Source organism: Mustela lutreola, chromosome 14, assembly GCF_030435805.1.
Source record: "Mustela lutreola isolate mMusLut2 chromosome 14, mMusLut2.pri, whole genome shotgun sequence".
Lineage (NCBI taxonomy): Eukaryota > Metazoa > Chordata > Mammalia > Carnivora > Mustelidae > Mustela > Mustela lutreola.
In genome coordinates this window covers 8918679-8945405 of record NC_081303.1, presented here as the reverse complement: position 1 = coordinate 8945405, position 26727 = coordinate 8918679, and the positions used below count along the sequence as shown (strand labels likewise).

General features: G+C 38.5%; 1 protein-coding gene across 4 annotated transcripts in view; it reads left to right on the top strand.

The window, feature by feature from the left end:
- Nucleotides 1–26727, top strand: part of AKT3 (AKT serine/threonine kinase 3) — a 313218-nt gene that overhangs the window by 254684 nt on the left and 31807 nt on the right. For all 4 annotated transcript variants that reach the window (XM_059146697.1, XM_059146698.1, XM_059146696.1 and 1 more), the window contains 2 exons: nucleotides 6272–6486; nucleotides 13492–13579. In XM_059146697.1, the coding sequence (XP_059002680.1) occupies nucleotides 6272–6486; nucleotides 13492–13579 (303 nt within the window). The remainder of the gene's footprint in view (nucleotides 1–6271; nucleotides 6487–13491; nucleotides 13580–26727) is intronic.

The following is a 26727-nucleotide window of genomic DNA, read 5'->3' as shown; positions in this document are numbered from 1 at the left end:
GTTTGAAAATCAAATGTAGCTTACATGCAAGACCCAACAAAATTAAAAGTGTTAAGTACGTTTTGGCAGTTCACTTTTATTATGCCCAGTCCTCAAATGTACCAGCAGATAATCATCTGAATGTTAGTTATTTTTCACATGCTTATGTGATCACACAAAAAGTACATGCTAAAAAGAAGCAGATGGTGACAGATGGGGAAGGTTGAATAAGGTGGTTTTGGAAACCTAGAGAAATGCACTTCTGTAATAGTGTAAAAATAAAAATTATTTGATAATCAAGTTAGAACTAACAAAAAGATTGCAGAAAAATGGCTTGACTATTGGAAAATGCATGGTACTGAGTTGTGGTTGCTGTTCAGAAAAAAAAAAAAAAATATATATATATATATATATATATATATATACAGAATTTGATTTCACGTAAGTGTAAAATATTTTTTTCCATTGCCTAAAGATGCATTGTTTGATGTGTTCTTCATTTTCAGATCCTCATTCTTAGAAAACAGTCACTCGCTGTCATTTTATTCAGCTGGCTTTTGAAGCCTATTACCTTTACTATCTTCCTTAGAACATGTAATTTGAAAATATCTGAAATTTTTGCTGACAACTTTGAGAAAAAGATTTGCTCGAAGTTCTCTTGATGCTGTAGAGGGTGTAGCACAAATGGACATTAAATTTCATACAAATTTAAAGCCAGAGACGTACAATTCCTTCTTTAGAATGAGCTGGGAGCATCCACAAATTCAGGGTAATGGTAGTTGCTGGCACCCAGTAGTATAAATGGGGTGGGGAGAGCATTTAGAACCCAACTTGATTAAAATGTATGACATGGAATTGTATGTATTTATCTTAAATACAACAAAGAAGAGATACTGTAAAAGACATCATTTCCTGGGCTCTGTCAGTATTTTCTTTAAAGATTTTTATTTATTTGCCAAGGAGAGAGAGAGATCACAAGTAGGCAATGAGACAGGCAGAGGCAGAGAGAGAAACGGGCTCCCCGCTAAGAAAGGAGCCCGATGTGGAACTCGATCCCAGGACCCTGGGTTCATGACCTGAGCCGTAGGCAGCCGCTTAACGGACTGAGCTGCCCAGGCGTCCCTGTCAATATTTTCTTTAGATCTTAAGAGAAATGAATGAGTCCAAGGGTAACATGTATTTGCACATTTAATCTGTAGGTAAAAATAGGAGCACGCCGTCACAGTTCACTTAGCCCTCGGACAAAATTCTCCCGCTGTCTAACAGATTGTGAAACTAAGTCTTCAAATGCCTAATCATTTTGTAAAAACAAAAAGTTTTAGTAACCCTTTTAAAACTATGTACATCCCTCATATTTTATTTGTTAATAATTCCTATAACACATGACCTCTTAAGGGCTTTTTGAAAACCTTTATCCTCCTGAATGGCTCTGAGAAGGATCCATCAATAGTAAGAGGGAAATTACGTGAAGGAACACGGTGATTAGTTCAGGTAGAGGTTGTCCGCTCACATATAAGGAGATTGAAGGGCCTTTAACTGCCATGAGTTGGCTTACTATTTACACTATTTGGGGGTAATAGTAAAAATCATCCCACTTTCTCCCCAAATTGGATATTACTTAAATATGAGTGAAAATAATATTTCTAGTTCAACCTTGACCATCTCTCAGTATCACTCAGTTGTGGCTCCTCCTTCCTTAGAGGTCCGTCCGTTCCTGCAGCCGCTAGTTTTCACCGAAAGTTCTTTTCAGTGTTGTTTGGTCTTCTGGCTTTAACAGTAGGAATATTCGCATTCAGTGCTTTGGAATGATTCTAGGTTAAGCACAAAATTTAATTTGAAATTCTCTGGAGCATGAGAACAGAGACAAAACTCACCATTGCTGGGCTCACACGAGTGACGATAACCTGTAGTATTTCACAGTAGCTGTTTTGACGCAGGTGACAAAGGCCCAGTTTCTTGAAACCCCTTGACTGCTGCTGCTCCAGGGCAAAAGGGAAGTCGAGAACTCTGGGAAAATGTGTCCCTTCAGTGCAAACGGCGTTTACACGCTCAGTCTCTTAAGAGTTAATGAGCACTTGAGAACCGGGTATCAAAGAAGTATCCAGGAAGAAAATACCAAGAAACCGTGGAATTCATGATTGTCATGAAATATAGACTTCTAAAGCTGCAGTACATTTTAGAATCTGGATTGGAAGACTTAACAGATCTTTTTTTTTTTTTTTTTAAGCAGATTCCTAGGATATGAAGAATAAGGATTTCCATAAATGATAAAGTATAGAAACGTATGTTTATATAGAAAACACACACATATCCGTTACCTGAAATACAAGGTTACCAGGAAAAAAATTCTTTTTTGAATTAGTGGTAAATTGGTTCATCCAAGTTCGCAGTTTACTTTCACAACATAGGTGTGCAGACAGTTTGTTTGGATGTTTAATTTTTTCCCCCATCTGTTCTGTCTGGATTATTGATTGAGCAGCAAGCCACTCCGGGGCAGACATCCCCTCTGAATAATTGCTTGCCTTGGGTGCATCGCGTGGCCGGGCAGCCAAGCCGAGGGAGGTGTTCCTTCAACCTTCCAGCAAATTCTAGCTGGTAAAAGAACACTGGAGTAAAGATGGTTTTTGAAAGTGCCCGTGCGTCAACTAAATATTTACACTGGGAATTTTAACTGATGGTATCATTTTAAAATTCATAGTTTATTATTTAACATCATCCTTGAAATTAGTAACCGTTCAAGAGCCACTCATGCCGATTTTTGTTCAACTGCGCTGGCTGTTTTGTACAGCGCCTACATCGGCTATTACCAAATATTAACCAGATGTTACCAGAATATTTAATGGTAATGGATACCTGCTGTGACCTCCTTGAAACCGCTTTTATTACATCAGAAAGTGAAGCAGTCTCAGGCTTCTGGTAGAAAAATGGAAACTAAGCCTTGTTTCCCAGCATTTGGGTGCCGTTTGGATATCGACTTCATGTGACCTCTTCTCATTGTTAAATAGTTACATTACCTCTGGGGTTCCAAATCACCTCTTGTCCTTGCTGTCTGTCTTTTGCATTAGATGTAGTCACAAAGTAGATCTACATCTGTGATGACCGAGACAGCATGCGCAAAGGAAATCCCGAATGTCCACATTAGCTTTGAAACCTTGAGTTCAGTTGAAAATATGAGTAACAGTGATTTTGTGGAAAAGAGACACTTTCTTTAGGCTAATCCTTCAGGAGAAGTCTTTCAGTGGATTATATTTCTCTAGGAGCAGGTTTTGATCTGCATTTATATCTAAATTATATGATAAGGCAGGTGGTAATGGATTTGAAACGCACTTTGCCATCATTGTGCCTCTGCCTGACCAATAATCCCACCTTTTGGATCTGCCCTCCTGTAACCAGGAAGTAAATTAGGCTTTTTTCGGGGGCGAAAGAAAAAATCATCAGAGGTAGGCAAAAGGGATTGCAGCTCTTAGTTTAAGGAATGTAAATTTTATATGTTACTGTAATTTGGGGGAAAATACGTGCTTTGAGTAAGGGAGGAAAATTATCTTTAGAAAATAATATAAAAGAAGCTGTGGATTTTAATTTCACTCTGGAGTTTCTAGAGTCTTTGGACGTATTGTGTTTCAAGATAATTTAGATTTAGGGGGAGAGGAGGGATGTCTGAACAATGGTAACACGTTTTATATTCTGTATCTTCATGTAGAATATTATAATCACGTTTCTTTTTATTTCTTATATATTTCATTTTCCAGCTGTTTAGAGGTGGGAGTTGAACAGAAATCTTTCTTTTTAATTGAGAACAAAGACTCTTAGATTAAGAGGGCTGGCTGTGTTTTTAGGTTTTTTTCCTCCTCAACATTGCTGGACTTCACATGTCGATAAGATATATCACATCAGATTTGTTCAGGTCAAAGTAATACAGCAAACAGTCCTAATTGTAGTGTGATGTATCTATATATTCATTAAAACGCGTATGTTCAGAAGCAAAACCACTTATTTTGAGAATCAGTGTTCATTTTATAAAGCGAAATGAAAAATTTATTTTATCAAACAGATTTTTTTACAATGCAGTTTTATTTTTCAGTTGCTTATTTCTCTTCAAAAATAAAACCCTTTTTTTATGTACTCACTTTCCTTTCTGGCAGCAAACCAGGTATTTAAACAAAAATAAAGGATTGCCAGTTTTGCCAGCTGGGGATGAGAACCCGGCTGGTGAAATGTGGGTTCGGGAAGCAGTTAATCCAGCTTTTATGCTTTTTATGGTTTTATGAAAAAAGAGGTTAAAAACCACATTTGGCTCTTTTTCGCGTGTGCCACTGTTTTGTTGGTGTTGTAGGAATTGAGTAAAAGGTTACTTAGATTTTAAAATTGTTTGTCATTAGGTGAAATCCTGGATCTATTAGATTCAGGCCCACAAACAGTACGTTCTACTAATTGGACTGGAGATAGACTCTCGAATAATCCGTAGTCCCTGGTATTTAAAAATCATACATACAGCGTTTCCTTTCACTGAAGTAATAAGTACACAAGCCGAATTCTTTCTGCTGTTTTAGGTTATTTCTTGTTTCTGTTTGTTTTTATGTTACTCATTTCGAACAAGTAGAAATTTGAAATATTTTTAGCCAAGGATGAAAACTAGAATTTGTTGTTCTTCCCCAAAATATTTTGCTTAGTTTGTTACTCTACAAAAGATTTTTTGGAAGAACATAGGAACTGGACTTGTGTTCATATCTTGCTAAGACAGATCCTGTGTCGCCTTGGAACTGGGATACAGCTGAATTAAAAATCTTCTCATAACATTTGAAAGACACTGAAATAACTGCTAAGTAACGTAGTTTTTCTCAAACTTACATTCTCCATACATAAAAATACCCTGTCTATCAAGTGCCTTTCATAGTATTGCTAGGTAATCGAAATTTAACTTTCAAACATACCATGTGCAATTCTATGACATTATTGGTAAATTTTAAATAAAAGTACATGTGCATCATCTCCAATAACTGATTTACTTAACTCTAAGAAAGTTTGGAACATGTGCACCACTTTGTTCTGCATGAAATTCTTACGTAATCAGTTATAAGATTTTTTATTTGGTAAATTTCATGGGTGTGGTTTTCTTGCTCTATCTATCCCAAAGCTAGGAGAAGCAGATCAAGTAGGCTTTAAGATTATTCAGATATAGTAATTTAAAATAAAATACTGAAAGATTCTGGGACACCTGGGTGGCTCATTCGGTTAAGCATCTGCCTTCGGCTCAGGTCCTGATCTCAGGAAAGTGGGGTCAAGTCCTGCGTAGGGCTCCATGCTCAGCAGGGAGCCTGCTTGAGAGTCTCTCTCTCCTTCTGCTTCTGCCCCAATCCCCACTTGTGCTCTCTTTCTCTGTCTCTCAAATAAATAAATAAAATATTAAAAATATAGGAAGATCTAAATAAATGAAAAAAATTGCATTGGCTGAGGAACATACCTAATATAAAGGGAAAAATCGACATTTTCCTGGGACAAATGATGAAATATTATGCCCCGATTTGAATAGGTCGCTCTAACATAGTCTGACTGATACCGCCCTATCCTTTCTTTCTAAATTTGTTTTGCATGAGATGTATTTTGTGAAATTTAAGGGCACATGCCAGAGATATTACACCATGATTTTTGTTGTTTATGTTTAACAGAAATTTTATCATGAGGTACTAATAAAGCTTTGGACACACCCCAAACAGTAAATCTTTATATTTGCTTCGTGGACTATTTCCTTAAAGAGTATAAACACGCAGGGCCCTCCAGAAGTTTTCGGCTCGACTGTCCTGCTCGCTGCGCCCTGAACCTGTCTATGTGACTCTGCGTACATGACTCCTGTCCTTACAGTTTGACTCAAGTTCCTTAGTGCTTCTCCACGGCTCCTCATACACTCGATCAGCAGGACTTAACCTCCCAAGTTACTTGAAGTCCATGTAGTGGACCCGAGTGAAAAACTAAGTAGGCCTATGAGAAAACGTGCGAATACGCAAACCATTTTCGCTTGAGCCTTCGTCGTCATTCGCTTAAAATATTCTGCATGGCCTGACCCTTTTCTCCTCCACTGGCCACTTCAAGACGTGGATTGAACAGATACTTCCCGTATCCGGTGTGATTCATATCTTTTGTGGGATGCTTTCTAGTTTGAATGTCCAGGTGTCAGGATAGCCCATCCAGGCTTTGCAAGTTAGGATTCACGTTGATGTAAGAAGAGAACGTTAGAGGCAGGCTGCTCTAAAAGCTCGTGTGTAATAATGCATTTGTTCACTGGTTTCCCTCTTAGGTGTTAGAAGACAACGACTATGGCCGAGCCGTGGATTGGTGGGGCCTGGGGGTTGTCATGTATGAGATGATGTGTGGGAGGCTACCTTTCTACAACCAGGATCATGAGAAACTTTTTGAACTAATACTAATGGAAGACATTAAATTTCCTCGAACCCTCTCTTCAGATGCAAAATCACTGCTTTCAGGGCTTTTGATAAAGGATCCAAATAAACGGTAAGCCACAAGTAACACTTGATGGGTTATGGACGGATGTGGGTAGAGGCTGTGATTCGGAGACTAATTCAAATATAACTAACTCCAAGAACAGTGTATTTGGTGTAGACATCGTCCCACTGAAATACTGACTTATTTTTAACTGCATAATACAGAACATTGTAAAAATTTCTTCAACTCTTTCTTAACTTGGAAATTTTATGCAGACTTTACCAAATAAGGATTGTGAGAGATTTTCTTAACCATATTGTGAGTGAACAATTTCTTAATTGCCCTGGTACTTGTTATTGTGGGGATAGAAGTATCCCTTTTTTTTTTTTTTTTTTCCCTTTCAGTCTCTGGGCCTTTTTATTTATGCTAATTTACAGAATAAAAAAGATAGAACCAGCTCTTTACTCTCCTCCCATGCCAACCTGTAGTAACAATTAGACTACTTTTTGTGTGTTGGCCATTCGAAGATACACTTCTCTGTGTACTGCCGGAGAGGGTTAAGGGCAAAATACCTTTACATAGTTTGTATTTCTTTTGTAGCTACAGCTGTGACCTGAAATATCCTACAGCCCTTTGCTTAATTAATCAGTGAGCTCAGTGTTCTCTGTTCACGTTTCTATATTCATTTACACATGGAATTTGTAAGTCATGTACGGAATGACTATTATTGTAAAAACGTCCCTTCGTCTCTCTTATACGTGTGTCTGGCTGTCCTTTCCCGTAGATGAGTAGACGTGCCAGCGTTGCTCTAAAAATCACTTCGATATTAAACATCTTGAGGATAGATTTCAAGATTTTATTGTCAAATCTTCCCTCCCATAATGTGTTTTTGCTGGGTATTTTTTTTTTCCTGCTCATTATGTATTTGTTGACAGACTGAATTAATGAAAGAAGGAATAAATGAATCCTAAAATGTGGGTTTTGTTTACATTAGCGCTGGTTTCCATCACACACTTGTAGCCTCTAAACTTTATGAGGGGCATGATTTTACCCTTCAGCAGAAATAAGCAAACGTAGTAAAAGAGACACCATCCTTTTGCCTCTTGAAGACCCTTTCAAAAATGTGTTTTATGATCCTAGTAATGGGAAGCTTACTTCGTGTTTGTAGAGTGGCTTTAAGTGTTCTTTTTTAGGGCATTTGCATATCTGTGGTCCCCTTTGCTGTTTCTCTTGCCTTGTAGAGTTGATAGGTAGGTTTCTCGTTGACATTTGACTGAGGGCAAAACTGAGGCCTGGAGAGGGTTAAGTAATTTATGCTCCAGAAAACTCCTGTAGAACAGGAGTAATCAACTTTCTTGATGCCCACTTGGTATTTCTGTTGTACCTTATTTGCAATGCAGCCGCTTCTCAGTGGGTTCAGGTTTTGAAATGTGTTCTACTGAGAGTGATTATTTCACAATTCATGTAACAGACAGCACTTGGTAATAGATGATCTTTAAGCAGAGCTAGGATTTCCATTTTATCTGCTTGATTTGGGGTTCTAATATTTGGCTTGGATTTCAAGGGCAATGAATTTTAGCCTATCCTTTTGGGACTCCTCCAGGTAACTCTGACAGCCCTTGCCTTTATGGCTCCCCCATAAGTAGCTGGTGGAACAACCTTGCATTTGTGGTTCTCATGCCTGTGTCTCATTCATTTTCCTGTTTGCCGCCCCCACCCCCCACCGTGGGATAGCACATAGTGGATACTTAGTAATTGTTGAATAAGTAGGTAAATTTCTAGATTGTTAGTGGGCTGATATGTAGGACAACTGAAGGTTTGTCCATCCAGAGGTTGGTATTATCTAAAGGGAAGACAGGGGGTTTGCAGTGATTTGCCGTTTTCATTTAAGGTAGAGAAGCAAGCGCCTCCACTATTGCATTAAAGTATCGGGGGCGCCTGGGTGGCTCAGTGGGTTGGGCCGCTGCCTTCGGCTCGGGTCATGATCTCAGGGTCCTGGGATCGAGTCCCGCATCGGGCTCTCTGCTCAGCAGGGAGCCTGCTTCCTCCTCCTCTCTCTCTGCCTGCCTCTTTGCCTATTTATGATCTCTCTCTGTCAAATAAATAAATAAAATCTTTAAAAAAAAAAAAAAAAAAAGTATCGGGAATGGGGCGCCTGGGTGGCTCAGTGGGTTAAGGACTCTGCCTTCAGCTCGGGTCATGATCTTCGGGTCCTGGGATGGAGCCCCGCATCGGGCTTTCTGCCTGGCAGGGAGCCTGCTTCCTCCTCTCTGCCTACCTCTCTGCCTACTTGTGATCTCTGTCTGTCAAATGGAATAAATAAAATCTTTTTTAAAAATAAATAAAGTATCGGGAATGCGAGGGTGAGTGAGATGAAGTTCTGCTGTCACTGTTCATAGAATAATGCAGGACATGGAACGCATACTTACAGCTCAGCTCCACCTACATTTGCATGTTGGAATTACTAGCTCTTTCTAGGGGGCTAGGTGGGTTGGGGTCCACGGGGGTTGTTCATGCAGAGAAATTGCCATGAAAAGGAATCTAGAATTGTGAATGAACATAGTATTTGATAAGTCCAGCGGCTAGTGTGTAGAGTATGAGTTGGGTAATGTTGGAAGATAAAGCTGAAATGGTAGACTGCAAAGACCTTCTGCTTCTTAGAGAATATTTACCCTTTATTTGGAAGGAGATGAAAAACCACCGAATTATGAAGTAAGAGATGGTGTAATCCGATTTGTGCTGTGAAAGATAACACCAGCAGCTTCGTCATGCATGGATTAGAACAAGGAAGGGTCAGGGGCAGGTAGGCAGAGCCGTTGAAAACGCATGTGGAATTGTCCAGGGAAGAGATGGGGTCCTTCCAGAGGCAGTGGTCGAGGAGCAATCAATCGGAATTTGTGGATAATTGAATAGAAATAATGAGGAAGTGGAAGGAGTTGGGGGTTCCTCTGCGTTTCCAGCTCAGGTGACTCTTCCGGAGAGTGGGGTGTTAATTAGCAGACAGGGAGCACAGGCAAAGGAGCTTGTGGGAAGGATGCTGATACCCACTTCGGCTGTACCGAGTCAGATCTGTGAGAAAACCTAGATGGAAATGTGAAGACAGCAGCTCAGAACTGTACCAGTCTTAACAGATACACAGTGGCTGGATATATGGTTTGGGACCCCATCGATGGCTCAGAGGCAGCTGGAGCCCTGAGAATAGTGGGGGAGTCTAGGCCAAAGGGAAGAAGGCCTAGGACAGTATCCTGGGAAACATCAGAATTCAAGAGGTAGAAAGAAGGGAAAGAGGCATTAAAGGACCCTGAAAAGTCTTTGGAAAGATAGTAAGATGACATTACGATGCACCTCATTATTTTTCCTCTTCAACAGTTTTAAATACTGATGAATTGGGGTACCTGGGTGGCTCAGAGGGTTAAAACATCTGCCTTCGGCTCAGGTCATGATCCCAGGGTCCTGGGATCGAGCCCCACATCGGGCTCTCTGCTCAGTGGGGAGCCTGCTTCCTCCTCTCTCTCTGCCTGCCTCTCTGTCTGCTTGTGATCTCTGTCTGTCAAATAAATAAATAAATAAATAAATAAATAATGAATTTTTTTTTTTTATATTCTTTACCGTCAGTTCTACCAAAGGGTCAACTACCATTTTGCCTTTACTTTGTATTCTCCATCACTTTGCTCATTCTCTTGGTATCTCCTTTATCCTCCTATGCACAGTTGAGAGAAAAAGCATGACCTTGTGCTGCATTCCGTAATACCAGGAAAATACGCATTCCACGATGTTGCTAATAACGAAGAATCCAGAGTAGCTGAGGATTTAGCTTGGCATTCTGGTATTGGAGTTTACTATTCTTAGACATAAATATCTTAGTGCAAATCGTATTTTGATATTATTTTGAAGTCTTAAATTGTATATTAGGGAGTCATTGACATTGAAATTTTTGACAGTTTCACACTTGGAGAAAGCGCGTGTTAAAGAATCTCTCCCAGCTTCTAAAATGGCAGTCTAAGATTATATTCTTAGACTTCGCGTAGTACTCATGGCTGATACTTTAGTTTTTTATGTATTTGATAAATATAGATTAAATGCTGGCAATGTCCAAAGCCAAGCTATTGCAAGAGAACAGAGGGGTGACATAAAATGAGTAACTGAAGCTGGATAAAAACCTTCTATTTACAAAATGATGAAGGTTCTCTACTCCCAACTCCCACCTCCCCCACCATCTCCTGTGTCGTTCAAAAGAAAAACAATAGCGGAAGGGTAAGAAAGTACAGCGAGCTTCTGGGTTTCCTCATGCAGACTACTTTGATACATACTTCTGAGATGTTAAATTCTCTTCAGAAACACTTATTTTGGTGTGTCTGCTTTTCCGGCTCCCTAAGTACAAGCTTGAAATGCTTTTTGGATCATCCAGTCCTGATCTCTACCCTCAAAAGAATTTGCAGCCCAGACGGGGAGGGACAGACACCACTTGGAGTAGACGGAGAAAGAGCGAGGCCGGGGGGCGGAGCGCTGGCGTTAGCGGAATACAGACCCGCCAGTACCTGCGAACACCACTCGTACCATCTGGTCCAGCCTAGAAGTTCGCTGTCAGCCTTGTAGTTCATCCCCTGCAAGCTGGGTCAGGAGACCTAGACTATGGGAACCATGGTTCATCATCACAGATACTCAGATATCGGCTCATGGTTGTATTTTCCATTCTGACCATTGTCAGGCAATCCTGGATTCTTCCTCTGTCCTGTGTTCCTTATGCCTAATAATAACCAGCACCATTAAATTGTATTATCGTTTGTTTATGATGACCTGTATGTGTTTCTTCCTACCCAGTGGTGTATGGGAGTTGGCCTGAATCAACTCATTAGAGCCTGTTGTTATGTTCCAAGGATTTTTTGGGCTGGCTGTTTAATAGGGTCATTATTAAAAATCAAATTATATGAGCTTACAAACCAAAACAAGGACATTAAAAACAAAGGTAATAAATACTCAAAATTCAGCACTCCTTAATAATTTTGTTACGTTTTACCCTTCTTGGTGCTTTCGAGGTTGCTTTTAACTGTTGTGTCTGTATAGAAATACCAAACAAGGGTTTGTTTCTGTGCACATCTTTCCACTTCTGTGTTGCGTGACATCAGGTTCCTGACTTGAAATTGGCGGTGGGGAGAGTATTTACATCAGCAAAACTGGCAAACTTTGTAAGTCAGGGCTTGCTTTATTATTTTATTGTTTGTTTAGATTTAAGAAAATAATAGAAAAGATATTAATAATGAAGATTACATTTTATTTTTATTTTATTTTTTTAGAGAGAGAGAGCAGGAGGGAGGAACAGAGAGAATTTTAAGCAGGCTGCATGCCCATCACAGAGCCAGACACAGGCTTAGTCTCACAGCTCTGAGCTCATGACCTGAGCTGAAATTAAGAGTCAGACACTTAACTGACTGACTGAGCCACCCAGGCACTCCACACAGATGATATCTTCAAGTTTGTTCTGTCTGTATCCATTCTGTTTTGAATAGCACACAAAAATGAGGGAATAGTCTTCCACCATTCATCAAAGAAGTCACTCATGTAACTGACAAGCAAGCGAAGGTCTGACGTGTATCTTTGTTTTATCACTTTCAAATTAGTCTTCACCATAAACAAAAAGATCAGCCAGTATTCACCTTGGAGCTACTCCTAAGCCAGTTAGTGGCCTTTGAGTTCAGCAAAATTAACAAATGTTATCTGTGAGCATCACTTGGCTGATTTAGAGTAAAGGGCATTCTGTATTTTACCATTCTTTATCAATTTTATGCCTCACATCCTTTATGTCTGTAAAATTCATAACAAACATGTATATATAATCTGCATATGTAATATTACACATGCATCGTTTTCTGCAGAGAACTGGCTGTTATGCCTTTACGGGCACACACAGTTCCTAGCTGCTAACGAGACCAGAGAAAGCTTGCTTTTGTCAATCCAGATCTAAACAGATTGCCTTTCCTTTCTTTTCCTTGTTCTTTCCCCATTCTTTTTTTCTTCCCTTTCTCTCTTTCACTCCCTCCTTGTTTTCCATCTGTTGGTTTTTTTTTTTTTTTTAATTTTGTTTTGTTTTGTTTTTTTCTTTTCTCATTCCTTCTTCATAGTGACTAGTATGCACTATGTGTTTGAAACCGAGGAAGCCAGAAAGTACCTGAATTTCATACCATGCCAGCTTTTCATTAAGTAAGAGAACCTGGAAAGATGGGGGAATCATCTTTAAATTCGTAGCATGTATTGCAGCTAGCAGAATAAATCACGTTGCAGTGGTATTTTCATAGATTAGCAATGTCATTTCTGTGGAAATCCACTTGAGGTATGAAAATAGCCCCTGAGTTTCTAGCTGTTAGCAGTACTATACAAGTTGCTTTTTCTAATTATTTAGTCATTTCAGAAGTTATGGTGACAAGGATTCAGTTTGATCTGAGTCTTAACCAAAATAAATTTGGCTTATAGAATTGACTGTGGTAATTGCTACCATTTGTTGAGCTAGCTGCTTACTTCTGTTATTCCTAACCCTCGTGGGGATCCACAGGGCTGGCATCATTGTCCCCCCTCTACAGAAGGGACACTGGGACTAAGGGGCTTGTTGCTTGTCACAAATCTTAGAAGTTCCAGAGCTGGTTGCCTATTTCAGTTTTGACTCCAAACCTGGCACACTTTTCAGGTATGACATCGTCCTGAGGCTACTTCTTCTTGTTTTTTTTTTTTTCCTTTTTCAAGATTGATTTATTTGAGAGACAGAGTGCAAGGGTGGTGGAGGGCAAGGCGGAGGGAGAGGGAGGATTTCAAGCACACTCCCAACACGAAGCTTTGTCCCTAGACCCTGAGATTGTGACGTAACGTACCTGAGCCAAAAATCAAGAGTTGGTGCTCAACTGACTTCTTACTAATAGCACATTAGAGAAATCAGATCTGACAGCAAAAGTTTTTTATTGGTACAGCTCTTGATATCAGAACTATGTATGCCACAGAGAATTACATTTTGCGAACACTTTTTTGTTTCCTGTTGGGCTTATGTAAATGTCTTAATGCTCTCTCACTCTGGTGTCTGTCTTTTAGCCTTGGTGGGGGCCCAGATGATGCAAAAGAAATTATGAGGCACAGTTTCTTCTCTGGAGTCAACTGGCAAGATGTATACGATAAAAAGGTACGTTATTTTCATGGAACAATCTTTATATATTTTGGCTAAAATGAATTTATGGCCAAAAAAAATTTTTAAGTGAATAAAATTCAGTTCAGTGATGTAATGATAGTTTTCATTTTTACTCTACATATAATTGAATATAATATTGAAATTCTTTGGCCAAAAATGTATTGATAATTCTGACTGCCAAAATGCATCTTGAAATGTTATTCAGTATGGTCAGTTGATTTTTCTTTTATCACATCACAGTAATGTTAGTTTGCTTCTCATTGTTTCCTTAACATTAGGAGAAAAATAAAAGATCCCAATGTTATGTTATTCTTTAAGAAAACTAGCAAACAAATCAGAATGTTTTTCCTTGTCTTTATGTCTTTAATTTTAAAGTGAGCTCTACAAATTTATTCATCCGAATCTTATTTGAAAAGGAATTAAAAAGCCCTTTAGTTTTCAATATTTAACAAAGAAATGGATATTTTTCTTATTTGGGGCTTTTCTGTTATTTGAAACTGAATCTTAATGCCCACAAAATGGATGCTACTAATTTTGTAACTTTATTGTAATCTGCTTATTGCTTGTTTTTAATACTGTAATTTTTGCTTAGGACAGGAAATTATTGTGTTTAGTCCTTCTGTTTAATCTTTGTCTATTTTATTTCTTCTATTTCAGTTATTGTCCATATAGGCACTGATTTTGATTTTTTGGTTTTCAAATGCTCATATACAATTTTTACCAAAATTTTACTATGAAATTTTTATGTAATGCCATATTTGCTTAGAATCTTTATCTAGTTCATTGTGTCGTTAGTCCTTCTATTTCAATTTATTCCAGTTTTCCCTATTTTTCTCTGAAACATATACAGTCAACATTTAGGAAATAGCTATTTTGTGCCAAATATTCTCTTCTATTAATCCCTAAGGTAAAGATAGAGTGATACCATATGACTTATGAGGAAGAAGACAAGTACTGAATTTCTGCATTATGTTATGGGAATGTGGAGTATGGTGATTTTCTAAGCATTTCTTGTAAAATAGTTGCGTGGTAATAAATACCTCTACTCAAACTCTAGACTCCCACCGGGTGCAAAGCACAGGGGTAGATATTAGATCCTTCTCGACCCTTCTGAGAAGCACATGACCATTCTTAAACGTTTATTTTCTTCATGTAGATGACTAGATATCCACTTTATAACACTGGTGATGTTCTTTGTGGGTTGTTTCCCTCTTTAGACCCTACTGGTGGGTATGTACTGTTTTTATCAAGTCAGTTCACTACAAAAGACCCTCATCAAAGAGAAGGATCAAAGTCTTCTTATGTCTCCCAGAAATAATACAGGGTCAGAGGTTTTCTTCGGTGTACAAAGCTATAGGCTGCAAACAAATACCCCTTTGCTGGATCCTCACCAGGCAAAATTCAAAAAAAAAAAAAAAAAAGGAGAGAGAAGGAAGGAGAGAACACCTTTCTTGAGGAAATAATTGTGAGGCACCAGTGTGTCACTGCTAACTTAAAGAAGAGGCAAAACATGGACTTTCTTCCGTCCTGTCTGGAGACTAAGATATGCCACAAAGATTTCCTCAGCAGGGTTCAGCTCTCTGTGTTAAGTGGGATCACCTGGGGAAAGTTCTGAGAGACACACATCTTGTCTCTGCTCCTTGGGGATGGACATGCCTAGAGCAGAGGTGAAAGCAAGACACCTGCCAGCTCCTTTGAGGTGAATGGGATTGGAGGGGGCCAGCCAGCAGGGAGAAGGAGCCGCCACATCATAGCTTTAGATGATGTATTGTGGAGACATGAGTTCAAATTGTTATAATTGATAAACATAGGTGCTACTTAATCTGAGAAGAGGTCTTAAGTGTCTTCCATAAAGAAACATAACCATGAAAGTTACAGTGTCCATAAATAGAATTCATCAGGGACCGAGCTCTACTGCAAGTTTACCTGGGTGGATATCAGACGAGGCATGGATGTTTCCAGCCATCTTCCCTGCTTGCGGGACAGTATAGCAGCATGACAGCAGCAGCCACACATTTTGAGTCTGTCTCTGGAAGGCTGTGAAAATGTGATTGGGTTTGTCTGGGTTTGTATCACTAAGAAACAGAGGATTAATTATGGGAATGCTGTAATACTCTTTGGGAGTTTTGCTGTTTTTTAGGTTTATCATTGCATAATCATTGGCCAATTTTCTATATATTGCGGCAAAGCTAAAGATGACACATAGAGAAGCTAGCATCTTGAAGGGAAATCTAAATCTCTTCCTAGATTAAGTAAGAAAAGAAAAAGAATTAATCTTAATTGCGAATATCATGAAGAGCACAGGATTGAAGTGTGGAGATCCATGCCCTAGATTTGCTTCTTCCTTCCTGTGGGGAAATGGACAAGCCATTTTGCTCACGTAAAATTATCTCTAAAATGCCTTCAGGCTTTAAGATTCTCTAGAGGATGTTTTAGAAGATGAATTTATCTGGATAAGTTTCTATATAAACTTCACACTCAGTGTGTTATCTTCTGCAAAAAGTCTGCTGGGATTTTGTGTGATACCATGTTGAATCTGGATAAATTTGTGGCAGAATTGACATTCGAACAGGATTAAGGCTTCAAATCCATGAACATCGTATACCTTTCCATTTAATTAGGTTTTCTTTAATGTCTGTCTGTAATGTTTCATAATTTTCCATGTTCGAGTCTTATCTGTATTTTGTTAGTTTTGTCCTTAAGTATTTCATGTCTTCTGATAAAAATGGTATTTTAAAATTTTATTTTCATAGTGTTCGTTATCAGTATATAGAAATACAATTGATTTTGTTAAATTACCTTATGTCCTGCAAACTTACAAAGCTCACTTAGTAGCCTGTGTGTGTGTGTGTGTGTGTGTGTGTGTGTGTGTATTAGTCAATATTTTCTGCATAGGTGATTATATCCTAATGTAAATAAGAAGTTTTACTTCATTTTCAATTGGTATGTTTTGTTTTCATTTTTTGGTTTTTGTTTTTTTCATTTTGCCTCAGTATATTGGCTAGGACCTCAATGTAATGTTGAATAGAAATGATGGAGTGAACATCCTGGTTTTGTTCTTGATCTCATGCAGAAAACATCTTTTATCATTAAATATTATGTTAATTATCACAGATAGTGCTGAAATCTTTGTTTTTAAATATCATTTTTCCAAGCAAAGAACCAAGGTTACTTGGAAAAGTAGTTGATTTCAGAGCTTGGATAGGGAAAATAAAAGATAAGCCCATGGAATTTTGTGGTGCCAAAAAGTAAAAAACAAAAATAGGTTGATAGGTAGGTAGGTAGATAGATAGATAGATAGAGGTGCATTAATAGGATGCAGGAGTGAACCTTAAATAAGTCCCAGTGATGAAAGCTGGAAAAATTTAAATAACAAATAGTTTATTGTTTATTACTATTATTTATTAGTCTATTATGACCCAAGGAAAACTTCCACACTACAAAAATAAATGATTGAACAAATAAAATATTAAGAAGAAGAGATATGTCTTCCTTATAGATGAATTCCAGTTAATAAATGTAGTTTCAGGGGCGCCTGGGTGGCTCAGTGGGTTAAGCCTCTGCCTTCGGCTCACGTCATGATCTCAGGGTCCTGGGATCAAGTCCCGCATCGGGCTCTCTGTTCAGCAGGGGGCCTGCTTCCCTTCCTCTCTCTCTGCTTGCCTCTCTGCCTGCTTGTGATCTCTCTCTGTCAAATAAATAAATAAAATCTTTAAAAAAAAATAAAAATAAAAAAATAAATGTAGTTTCATAATGGAAAAAATGTGTCTGTATATACTTCTTATGCATTATACAGCTGGAAACATGTTAAGATACTGGTAACATTGGTTGTCTCAGGAGAGGGAACTAAGGGAATGAGACCCATGGTGTGTGTTCAGCTTTTCATTACATGTGGTTTTGGAACTTTTGAATTTTTATTTTTTATTTTTTTGGAACTTTTGAATTTTTAATTAGATAGATATGTTATGTAGTCATAAGTAGCATTAAAACTTTAAGAAGACAATAAAATGAAAAATATATAAATATTTAAATAAGGAATCTTGTGAGTATCAGAATAAAATGAAACAAAACAAATAAAATAAATGTAGAAGGAATGAAGGAACTAGAAAATCACCATCAGACCCTCAGAGGGGAACTTACTGCATGTGGGATCTACCAATGAACGTTATAATCAGTGGGCAGAAGTTTAAGAAATAATTACATAGTCTCAATGTATCCGTCCTCAAACATTTATTATATACAAAGCTTGAAAGAGTAACTTTTTGGTAGAAAAGCCTGGTAGACTATGTCTTAAGGCCACTGATTGAGATTAGCATCACCAGTGATAAGACAGACTTGCTATCCTGTAGCCCGTGATACAGACTGTGGGAAGGCTTGATCACTTTTGTGGTATTCTATGCATAGCCTCAACATAATGATGAGAAAACCTGAAACACCCACATGGAAGGGACATTCCTCTGGCCAGGTAAACCCAAAAGTGTCAACTTCATGCAAGGAGAGGATTGACTACAGAACCAGGCCGGCTGAAGAAGACGGAGGGCACACTGACCCAATGCAGTGTGGGGTCCCAGACCGGATCCCAGACAGGGTCCTGGGACAGCAGAGGGCCATACTGGGAAGGTGTTGAAGTCCAGATAAGGTTGCTGATAACAGTTTTGTACCAGTGTTAATTTCTTAGTTTTGAGCATTGTGCTTGACTGTATGAGATAGTATCCTTAGGGGCAGGTCAGTAAATGGGATAGGGGAGCTTTTTGTACTATTTTTGTAAGCTTCTCTAAGCCTAAAATTATTTCAGTATAACAAGTTATAAAAATGCAATGTTAGTGTAAGCTTTCTATTCCTCCTTTATTAGTTGAGGAAGTTCCCGTCTCTTCCTAGTGTGCTAATAGTTTTTATCCTGAAGAGGTGTAGAATTTCATTAAAAGTTTTTCTGCATTTGTTGTAATGACCCTATGGTTTTTCTCTTTTACATTCTATTAAGATGGCGAATTACACTGATAGGCTTTCTAATGTTCAGTGTACCTCCATTCCTGGAAAACCCACCTATTCCTGATGTCCTTATTATATATTGCTAGATTTGATACAATGGATTTTTTAAGGATTTTTGCATCCTTAAATCCTGAGTGGTACTGGGGCGTCATCTTTTCCTGAAATGTTTTTGTATGATTTTCATTTTGGGATCATGTTTGATTTTTTAAAATGAAGAGAGAAGTATTTTTTCTTCTTTAATTATATGGGATTATTCATATAGAATTTGTATTATCTGTTCCTAAAATCTTTGCTAGCATATACCAGTGAAGTCACTTGGGCCTGGAGTTTTGTATTTGTTTGGGAGGTGTTTAGCTCTGAGCTCATTTTCTTTCATAGTTGTGGGTCTGTTCTGCTTAATGTTTCGGGATCTTTTGTCTTCTAAGCTTTCTAATTTAATGGCTTAAAGATATTTATAATATTCCCTTATTGTCTTTACAGTGTTTGTTGTAATGTATGTAATGCTGATCTCTCTTTTAATCCTGATATTGGTAATTTTTGTGTTTTCGCTTCTTTTTCTTGATCAGTCTAGTGAGAGGTCCATATCAGTGCTCTTGAATTTTGTCAGAGAACCAGCTTTTGGTTTCATTGATTTTTCTGTATTCTTTTTCTGCTCATTATTCATTGATTAATTCTGTTCCTTGCTATTTCTTGCTATTTCGTTTCTTTTGAGTTTACTTAGCTTCCCCCCAAATAAAATAGGGAAAGAAGAGCAAAGATTATTGTTGGGGGACTGTTCTCTTTTTGTAGCATAGCACTTAGTGAATGCTGTGAGTTTCCATAGAAGGACTGTTACCTTTGTTTTGCAAATAATTTTTTTTTCATTTCAGAATAGTTTTAATTCCTCTTGTGATTCCTTCTTAACTTGGAGATTATTTAGAAATATATCGCTTGATTTCCAAATATACAGATTTTTCAGATTTTTCTGTTACTGATTCCTAACTAAACTCTTGTGTTTGGAAAACATACTTTATATGATACTAATCTTTTTAAATTTATTCAGATTTGCTTTATGGCCCAGAAAACAGTCTCTCTGATGTATATTCTACGTATACTTGAAAAGACTGTATATTCTGCTTTTAAAGCACAAAGTGTTCTGTCCATGGCCATTTGTGAAGATGGTTGGTGGTCTTCTCTTTCCTGTATTCTTACTGATTTTCTATTTGTTCTTTCAGTCCCTGGAAAAGGGTTTTTGAAATCTGGAGCCATAATTGTGCATTTGTTTCTCTTTTGTTTCATGTATTTTGAAGCTTCATTGATAGTTGTGTACACATTTAGGTTTGTGATAGCTTCTTCGTGAATTTACCCCTTTATCTTCATGAAGTGTTCCTTTATATTCATAGCAATAATCATTGTTTTGAAATCTACTTTTCCTGGTATTAATATAAGTACTTCAGCTTTCTTTTGATTTTATCATTTCCATCATGTTACTTTTACAAGTGGGTTTTCTTTTAGGCATCATGTAGTTGATTCCTGTGTGTTTGTGTCTATTTTCATGTATGTTATGGTCTTTATTTACAACTTTATAGCAAAAAAGAAGAGGGAAAATTTAAAACAGGGCATTCAAGCTGATATTGTCAGATTAGAGAAGTTCCATTTTAAATGTCCATCTCATTGCCCAAAGGCAAACAATAGTGAATCTACATATGCAGTTTCCTTTATGAAGGATAGTGTTCATATTTTAGGCATCTTTTATTTATTTTTTTTTAAAGATTTTATTTATTTATTTGACAGAGAGAGATCACAAGTAGGCAGAGAGGCAGGGAGAGAGAGAGAGGAGGAAGCAGGCTCCCTGCTGAGCAGAGAGCCCCATGCGGGACTCGATCCCAGAACCCTGAGATCATGACCTGAGCCGAAGGCAGCGGCTTAACCCACTGAGCCACCCAGGTGCCCCTAGGCATCTTTTAAACATAGAAATTCAAAGAAAGCGAAATCACTCCTTAAAAACTGCATAAATTAAGGGTGTTTTAAATATATCTTGTCCTCGTAATAAAACATTAAAAGCTGGAAAAGCAGTTGCACTTCCTCTGTGAGTGGACAGTTGCAACAATTTAGTCATTCTTTGTAGTGACGATTATATTTTCAATTCACCATTAACTACTCTGAACTTACCATGAGATGTAGTCAAAGTCAGAAGACAAGACTTAGGGAGAGTTCCCCTTTTTTGAGGGAGGTTAAGCCTTTTGGAACCAGCACGGGAAAGAGACACCCTGTTGAAGAATTCTGGTGTGGAAAAAAAAATGACTGTAGTCCGTTTCAACTCCTGCTGAACTGGCATACTGTTTTCATTGACATGTTTTTGTATTGTTTTTCTGGCTCCGCTGTGTTTAATTCTTCTAGTTTATCTGAGTCTTCAGCAGTATAGAGATTTTCATCAATGGGACCAGCATCCCTGGCTCCGTTTTCCTGTCTCTTCCCTTTGTTGTGCTGTTTCCACATTGCCTCCTTCACCACTTCAGCCCTACCTCTGGAATCTCGGCATCATTGTTTTTTGAAGTACATGAGTTTTCAGAACTAGCTACGGTACTGCCTTTCTCATCCACACCTCTTGGGATATACGGGCTTACGTCCACTCTGTTTGTGTGCACTGAATCATCCCCTTCACCGGTTGTCTGTGTATCACAGATGCTGTCTGCTTCCTCATGCTCATCAGCCCAAGCAGGACAAAATTCCAGCACCCCATGGCCACGATCACCAGTGCTTTCTCTGCTTCGAAGTCTGCTTTCTTTCCTTCTCTTGCGCAAGTTCATCCTTATTTTCCTTTCCTCTCATGCACGAAAATGTTAGGGTGATGTTGGTGACAGTGGAACCTAGGGCACAGAACGTCTCTTTCAATTGTATCTTAAGAAATTTCATTTTCTTTCTCTTCCTTCTTATATCTTTCTTCACCACAAATCCAGGAAGAAATGCATGATGACATGAACAAGTATCATCCCCTCCAGGGCATACCCAAAGTCAGCCATATTTGTTGTCTTCCAAAGCTTCAAGAAAATGTTTGCACACTCTTTGAGGGTTTTTGGGTTTTTTTTCTCTTTTCCACTTTGCTGTACTTTTTGTTCACTCTCTGCAGTTTTCTCTCACCTCAATTATCCATACTGTCTTTTTAAAGTTTTTTACCTCTTGCATTACATTTTCTCACCAGTCACATCATGAGCCAACTTATGCTTACCTCCCTTAGTTCACTGCCCTTGCTTGAAGGGCACACATACCACAGATTAGGATCTGCACCTTTAATTATTTTTTGAGCAAAAGTACAGGTTTGAATAGTTCATTTAGCTCTTGCATTTCTTTCTTCTTTTCATCTTTCTTCAATTTCTTTTCAGCTTCACTTTATGCTATGTGATGTAGATTTTGTTGACTAAATTGAACTTGATGACTGACAGCTTTGATAAACTTAAGTTGTTTTGCCCATGTATTATTTAGATCAAAAATTTTAGGGGCACATGGGTGGCTCAGTTGGTTAAGTGTCAGATTCTTAATTTCAACTCAGGTCACGCTCTCAGGGTCATGAGATCGAGCCCCATCTTGGGGCTCAGCATGGAGCCTACCTGAGATTCTTGATCCCTCTCTTTCTGTCCTTCTCCCGCGGCACACACACACGCGTGCGCGCGCGCGCTCTCTCTCTCTTTGAAAAAAATAATTTTATGTTCAATAATTTTCTCTTTATTTTTCTCCTCCATCTTTTTGCTACCCACACCCTAACTCTTGTTTCTTGGAGGGCATTATAGAGACAGGTGGCACCAGCCAGACTTAAACCCAGCTGGATACTGTCAGAGGATCTGGCCTCACAGCAGGAGGGGCCAGATCCTATGTTACCTAGTGAATAGGTAACATAGGATTTTTTAATGGACTCTGAAGCCCATTTTCATTTATGGATTTAAATCTATCATCTTGGGATTTTTTTTCTTTCCATTTTTTTTTATCTGTTCCTTTCTTTATCTTCATCTGCCTGCTTTGAGATTTATTGAATATTTTATGATTCTGTTTTATCTTGGCTCTTGTCTTATTAGCTATACAGCTTCTCTTTATTGTTTTGAGGTTGTTTCCAGAGTTTGCCATACACAAGCTTATCTTTTCACAGATTGCCTTTAATTAATATTAGAACCACATCACATTCACAGCACATTTGTTTCCTCTTCCGTTCTTTATGCTATCATTTTACTTTCACATGTCATCAGCGTCATAGCACATGAGAACTGTATTTTGCTCTCGACAAGTTATATTTTGATGTGACTAAAACTGTGTATTTACACTTTTAGCATTCTCCATTCCTTTATGTAGATCCTTGCTTCCATCTGGTATCTGGTTTTGGGTTCATTGCTTCTCTTCAGCCTTTATTCTAAGGCTCGTTCACTTAGCTCCACTTCTCAGACATGACTCCCTGGGCTTGGAAAGATTCGTGGAAAAAGAACATGTTTGAAGGAAATATAAGGTAAGGAAACGATGGGAATGTGACATTTCAGAAGTGGAGGCCAATGTGAGAATGAATCAAGTAGTGATGAACGAAGGAAGATCTGCTGACTGGGAAGAACCTGCGCGCAGTTCAGGGTAGACTGAAACTGGATGCAAAAAGTGGAGCAGGGCGCCTGCTGATTTGCTGTAGTTTCCTGCAAGCTTAGTTCCTGTTTACTTGATGCACCTACCTACCTTACTCAACTAGGACACTGACAGAACACGACTGGACCCTTTCAGCTTTTGTTAGGATAAACTTTTAGGTGGTCGAGTTCGGAAAAGAGAACCTCATTGAGAAATTGCGCAGGGAGGGTAAGATTTCATTCCACATGCAGTTATCTAGTGGCTAGAGATATAGGACTAGCACTGGAAGTGAGGACAGCATTTGACATGGCTATCTGGAAACCTGCTTAAAAAAGGGCTGTGGGAGTGGATTTCCTCTGTGAGCAGGGAAGGGATGAGAAAAATTGATGGGAAAAAAAAAGGGAGCCTGGGATGGGGCGCCTGGGTGGCTCAGTGTCTGCCTTTGGCTCAGGTCATGATCCCAGGTGTGGGGATCAAGTCTCACCTCAGGTTCCCTGCTCAGTGGGGAGTCTGCTTCTCCTTCTGCCCCTCCCCCTACTTGTGCTCTCTCTTTCTCACTCTCTTTCTGTCCAAAAAAAAAAAAAAAAACCCGGTCCAGAGGGTGGTGTGAGGACAGTGAGAGCCAGGATTGAGTGTTGGAAAATATCCACAGTCAGGAATGGAAGTTGGTTTGAGGACGCATTTTTATAAAGTATATCAGAATCCCTTGTGAAGAATCATGCAAAAGTTGCAGGGACACTTTTCTGACTGAAAAATTCATCTTGATGAGATTGATGATTGTGGCAGTTAACGCAGGTGTTAGCGATCACTGTGGTGTTCGTCCATGAAGCAAAGTCAAGCACAACATGGGCACTAACAGAAGATGGATCGTCAGCTACATTATGCCTCTAGGAGCTCCACAATGATATGCTCCTTCCCTGCTCGAACAATGACCCATTTTTAAACTTTGGATCAAAGAAAGATGGGCTCCAAATATCTACCAAACACTCCTGCAGTTTAACATTAAAATTACTGTCTTCCATTGATCATGAGGCATTGTACTGAGGATATAAAAGAAGACAGACAGCTGTCCAGATGTTGGTTATGGCATGAAATGCAAATGGCCACAGTTTTAAGATCCCTCAGATTGGGTTAAAACAAAATACCAGTAGGTTTCCTTAAAAGAATCTCACCTGAAACAAAACTACCCAGAAAAGTGAAAAAAATAAGAGGATGAACAGAGATTAAGCAGTCAGATGTTCTCAAAAGTAAATAGATAACAACAATAATTTGGGGCAAAGTTGATTGCAATACATAAATAGGAAATGTGAAAGATCATTTTTGCCAAAATGAAAAAATATGCACCAAATAGCAGCATATCCGCAAGCACAGAACACTGTCAGAAATGCCAGGGGACTTCGCAGAAATACAGTTTCTTGCTCAGTGTGGCAGAGTTGGACTGGCAAGAGGCAGCTTGTGGTTTTGTTGGTTTTCTTCATCAATTTTGTTTTCAGTTTCATTGATTTCTGCTCTGAAATTTCTTTCTTTCCCTTACCACAGTTTTTATTTGCTCGTCTATTTCCAGTTTCCTAAGCTGTAAGCTTAGACTGTTACTTCAGATCTTTCCTTTCTAATGAATGGATTCAGTGCAATAAATTTTCCTTTAAGTTCTGTTTTCACTGCATCCCACAAATTTTTGATAAATTGTATTTTCATTTTCATTTAGTTCAATATATTTCAATTTTTTTTCCTGAGACTTCCTGTTTGACTCGTGTGTTGTTTCAGTATATTATGATTTAAACTCTTAACTGTTTGGGGTTTTGGAGCTGTCATTCTCTTTTTTTTTTAATTTTTTATTTTTTATAAACATATATTTTTATCTCCAGGGGTACAGGTCTGTGAATCGCCAGGTTTACACACTTCACAGCACTCACCAAAGCACATACCCTCCCCAATGCCCATAACCCCACCCCCCTTCTCCCAACCTCCCTCCCCCCAGCAACCCTCAGTTTGTTTTGTTGTCATTCTCTTTTTGATTTCCAGTTTAATTCCACTGTGGCCTGAGAACGTTCCCTTGAATGTCTGTTCTTTTAAGTCTGTTAAGGTGTGTTTTATGGCCTAGAATGTGGTCTTTCTTGGTGAATGGTCTGTGAGCTTAAGAAGAGTGTGTGTTCTGCTGTCTTGGGATGAAGTAGTCCATAAATGTCAATTGGGTCTAACTGACTGACAGTGCTTTTCAGTTCAGTGATGTCCTTAGTAAATTTCTGCCTACCAGATGTGTCAGGTAGTGATAGAGCGATCTTGATGTCTCCAAGTGTAATACGGAGTTAATCTGCTTTTCCTTGTTCCTCTATCAGTTTTCGTCTGTTGTACTTTGAATCTCTGTTGTTAGATGCATACACATGAAGGATTCTTAGGTCATATTGGAGAATTTGCCACCTTATCATGATGTAATGTCCCTCTTTGTCTCTGATAATTTTCCTTACTTGGAAGTCTGCTCTGCTTGAAATTAGTGTAGCTATTCCAGCTTTCCTTTGGTAAGTGTCAGCATGGTATGTCTGCCTCCATCCCTTTACTTTTAATCTCTCAGTGTCTTTACGTTGAAAGTGTATTTCTTGTAAATAATATGTAGTTGGTTCTTGTTTTTTATATACTCTGGCAGTCATTGTCTTTTCGTTGGTGTTTTTAGGCCATTGAAATTTAAAGTCATTATTGCCATAGTTGGATTATTACCTACCATATCTGTTACTGCTTCCTATTCATTGTCCCGTCCTTTGGTTCTTTTTGTGTGTTCCATTCTTTTTGTGATTTTTCTGGTTTTAACTGAACATTTCCTAAGAATGCATCTTTTTCTCCTCTCTTAGCATATCATTTATACTTCTTTTTAAACTGTCTTGGTGCTTTCCTTTAAGGTTGCAGTATATATTTATAACTAATTGAAGTCCTTTTTCATGATGGTACAAGTACATTAAAGCAGTATTCCTAATTCCTCCTTCCTGTCCCTAGTAACATCACTCATTAATATCACTCATCCATAAACTATAGTTATTGTACACATTCTTGCATTATTATTGTGAACAAACTGTTTTCTGTTAAATCAATTAGGGGTGAGAAAAAAAGTTATTTTACCTCCGTTGGTTCCTTTAGAACTAAGTTTCTACCATTTTTTTTCTTTCTGATGAACTTTTTTTTTTTAAAGACTCTATTTATTTGAGAGAGCGAGCAAGCATGAGCAGGGGGAGGGGCAAAGAGAGAGGGTGAGAGAGAGTCTCCCTGCTGAGCATGGAGTGGATGCGGGGCTCTATTCCCAGGACCCGGAGATGGTGACCTGAGCTGAAGTCAGACGCTTAACTGACTGAGCCACCCAGGCGCCTCTGAACTCTTTTATTTCTTTAACATTTCTTGCAAGGTCGGTTTACTGGTGACAGATTGCCTCAATTTCTGTTTGTCTAGGAAAGTATTATTTCTTATTTTTGAAAGATGATCTTTCTGGATACAGAATTCTAGGTCAATGTTTTTTTCTTTCAAAAGTAAGTATTTTACTCCATTTATTTTTTCTTACTTGCATGGTTACTGAAGAGAAATCTAATGTAATTCTT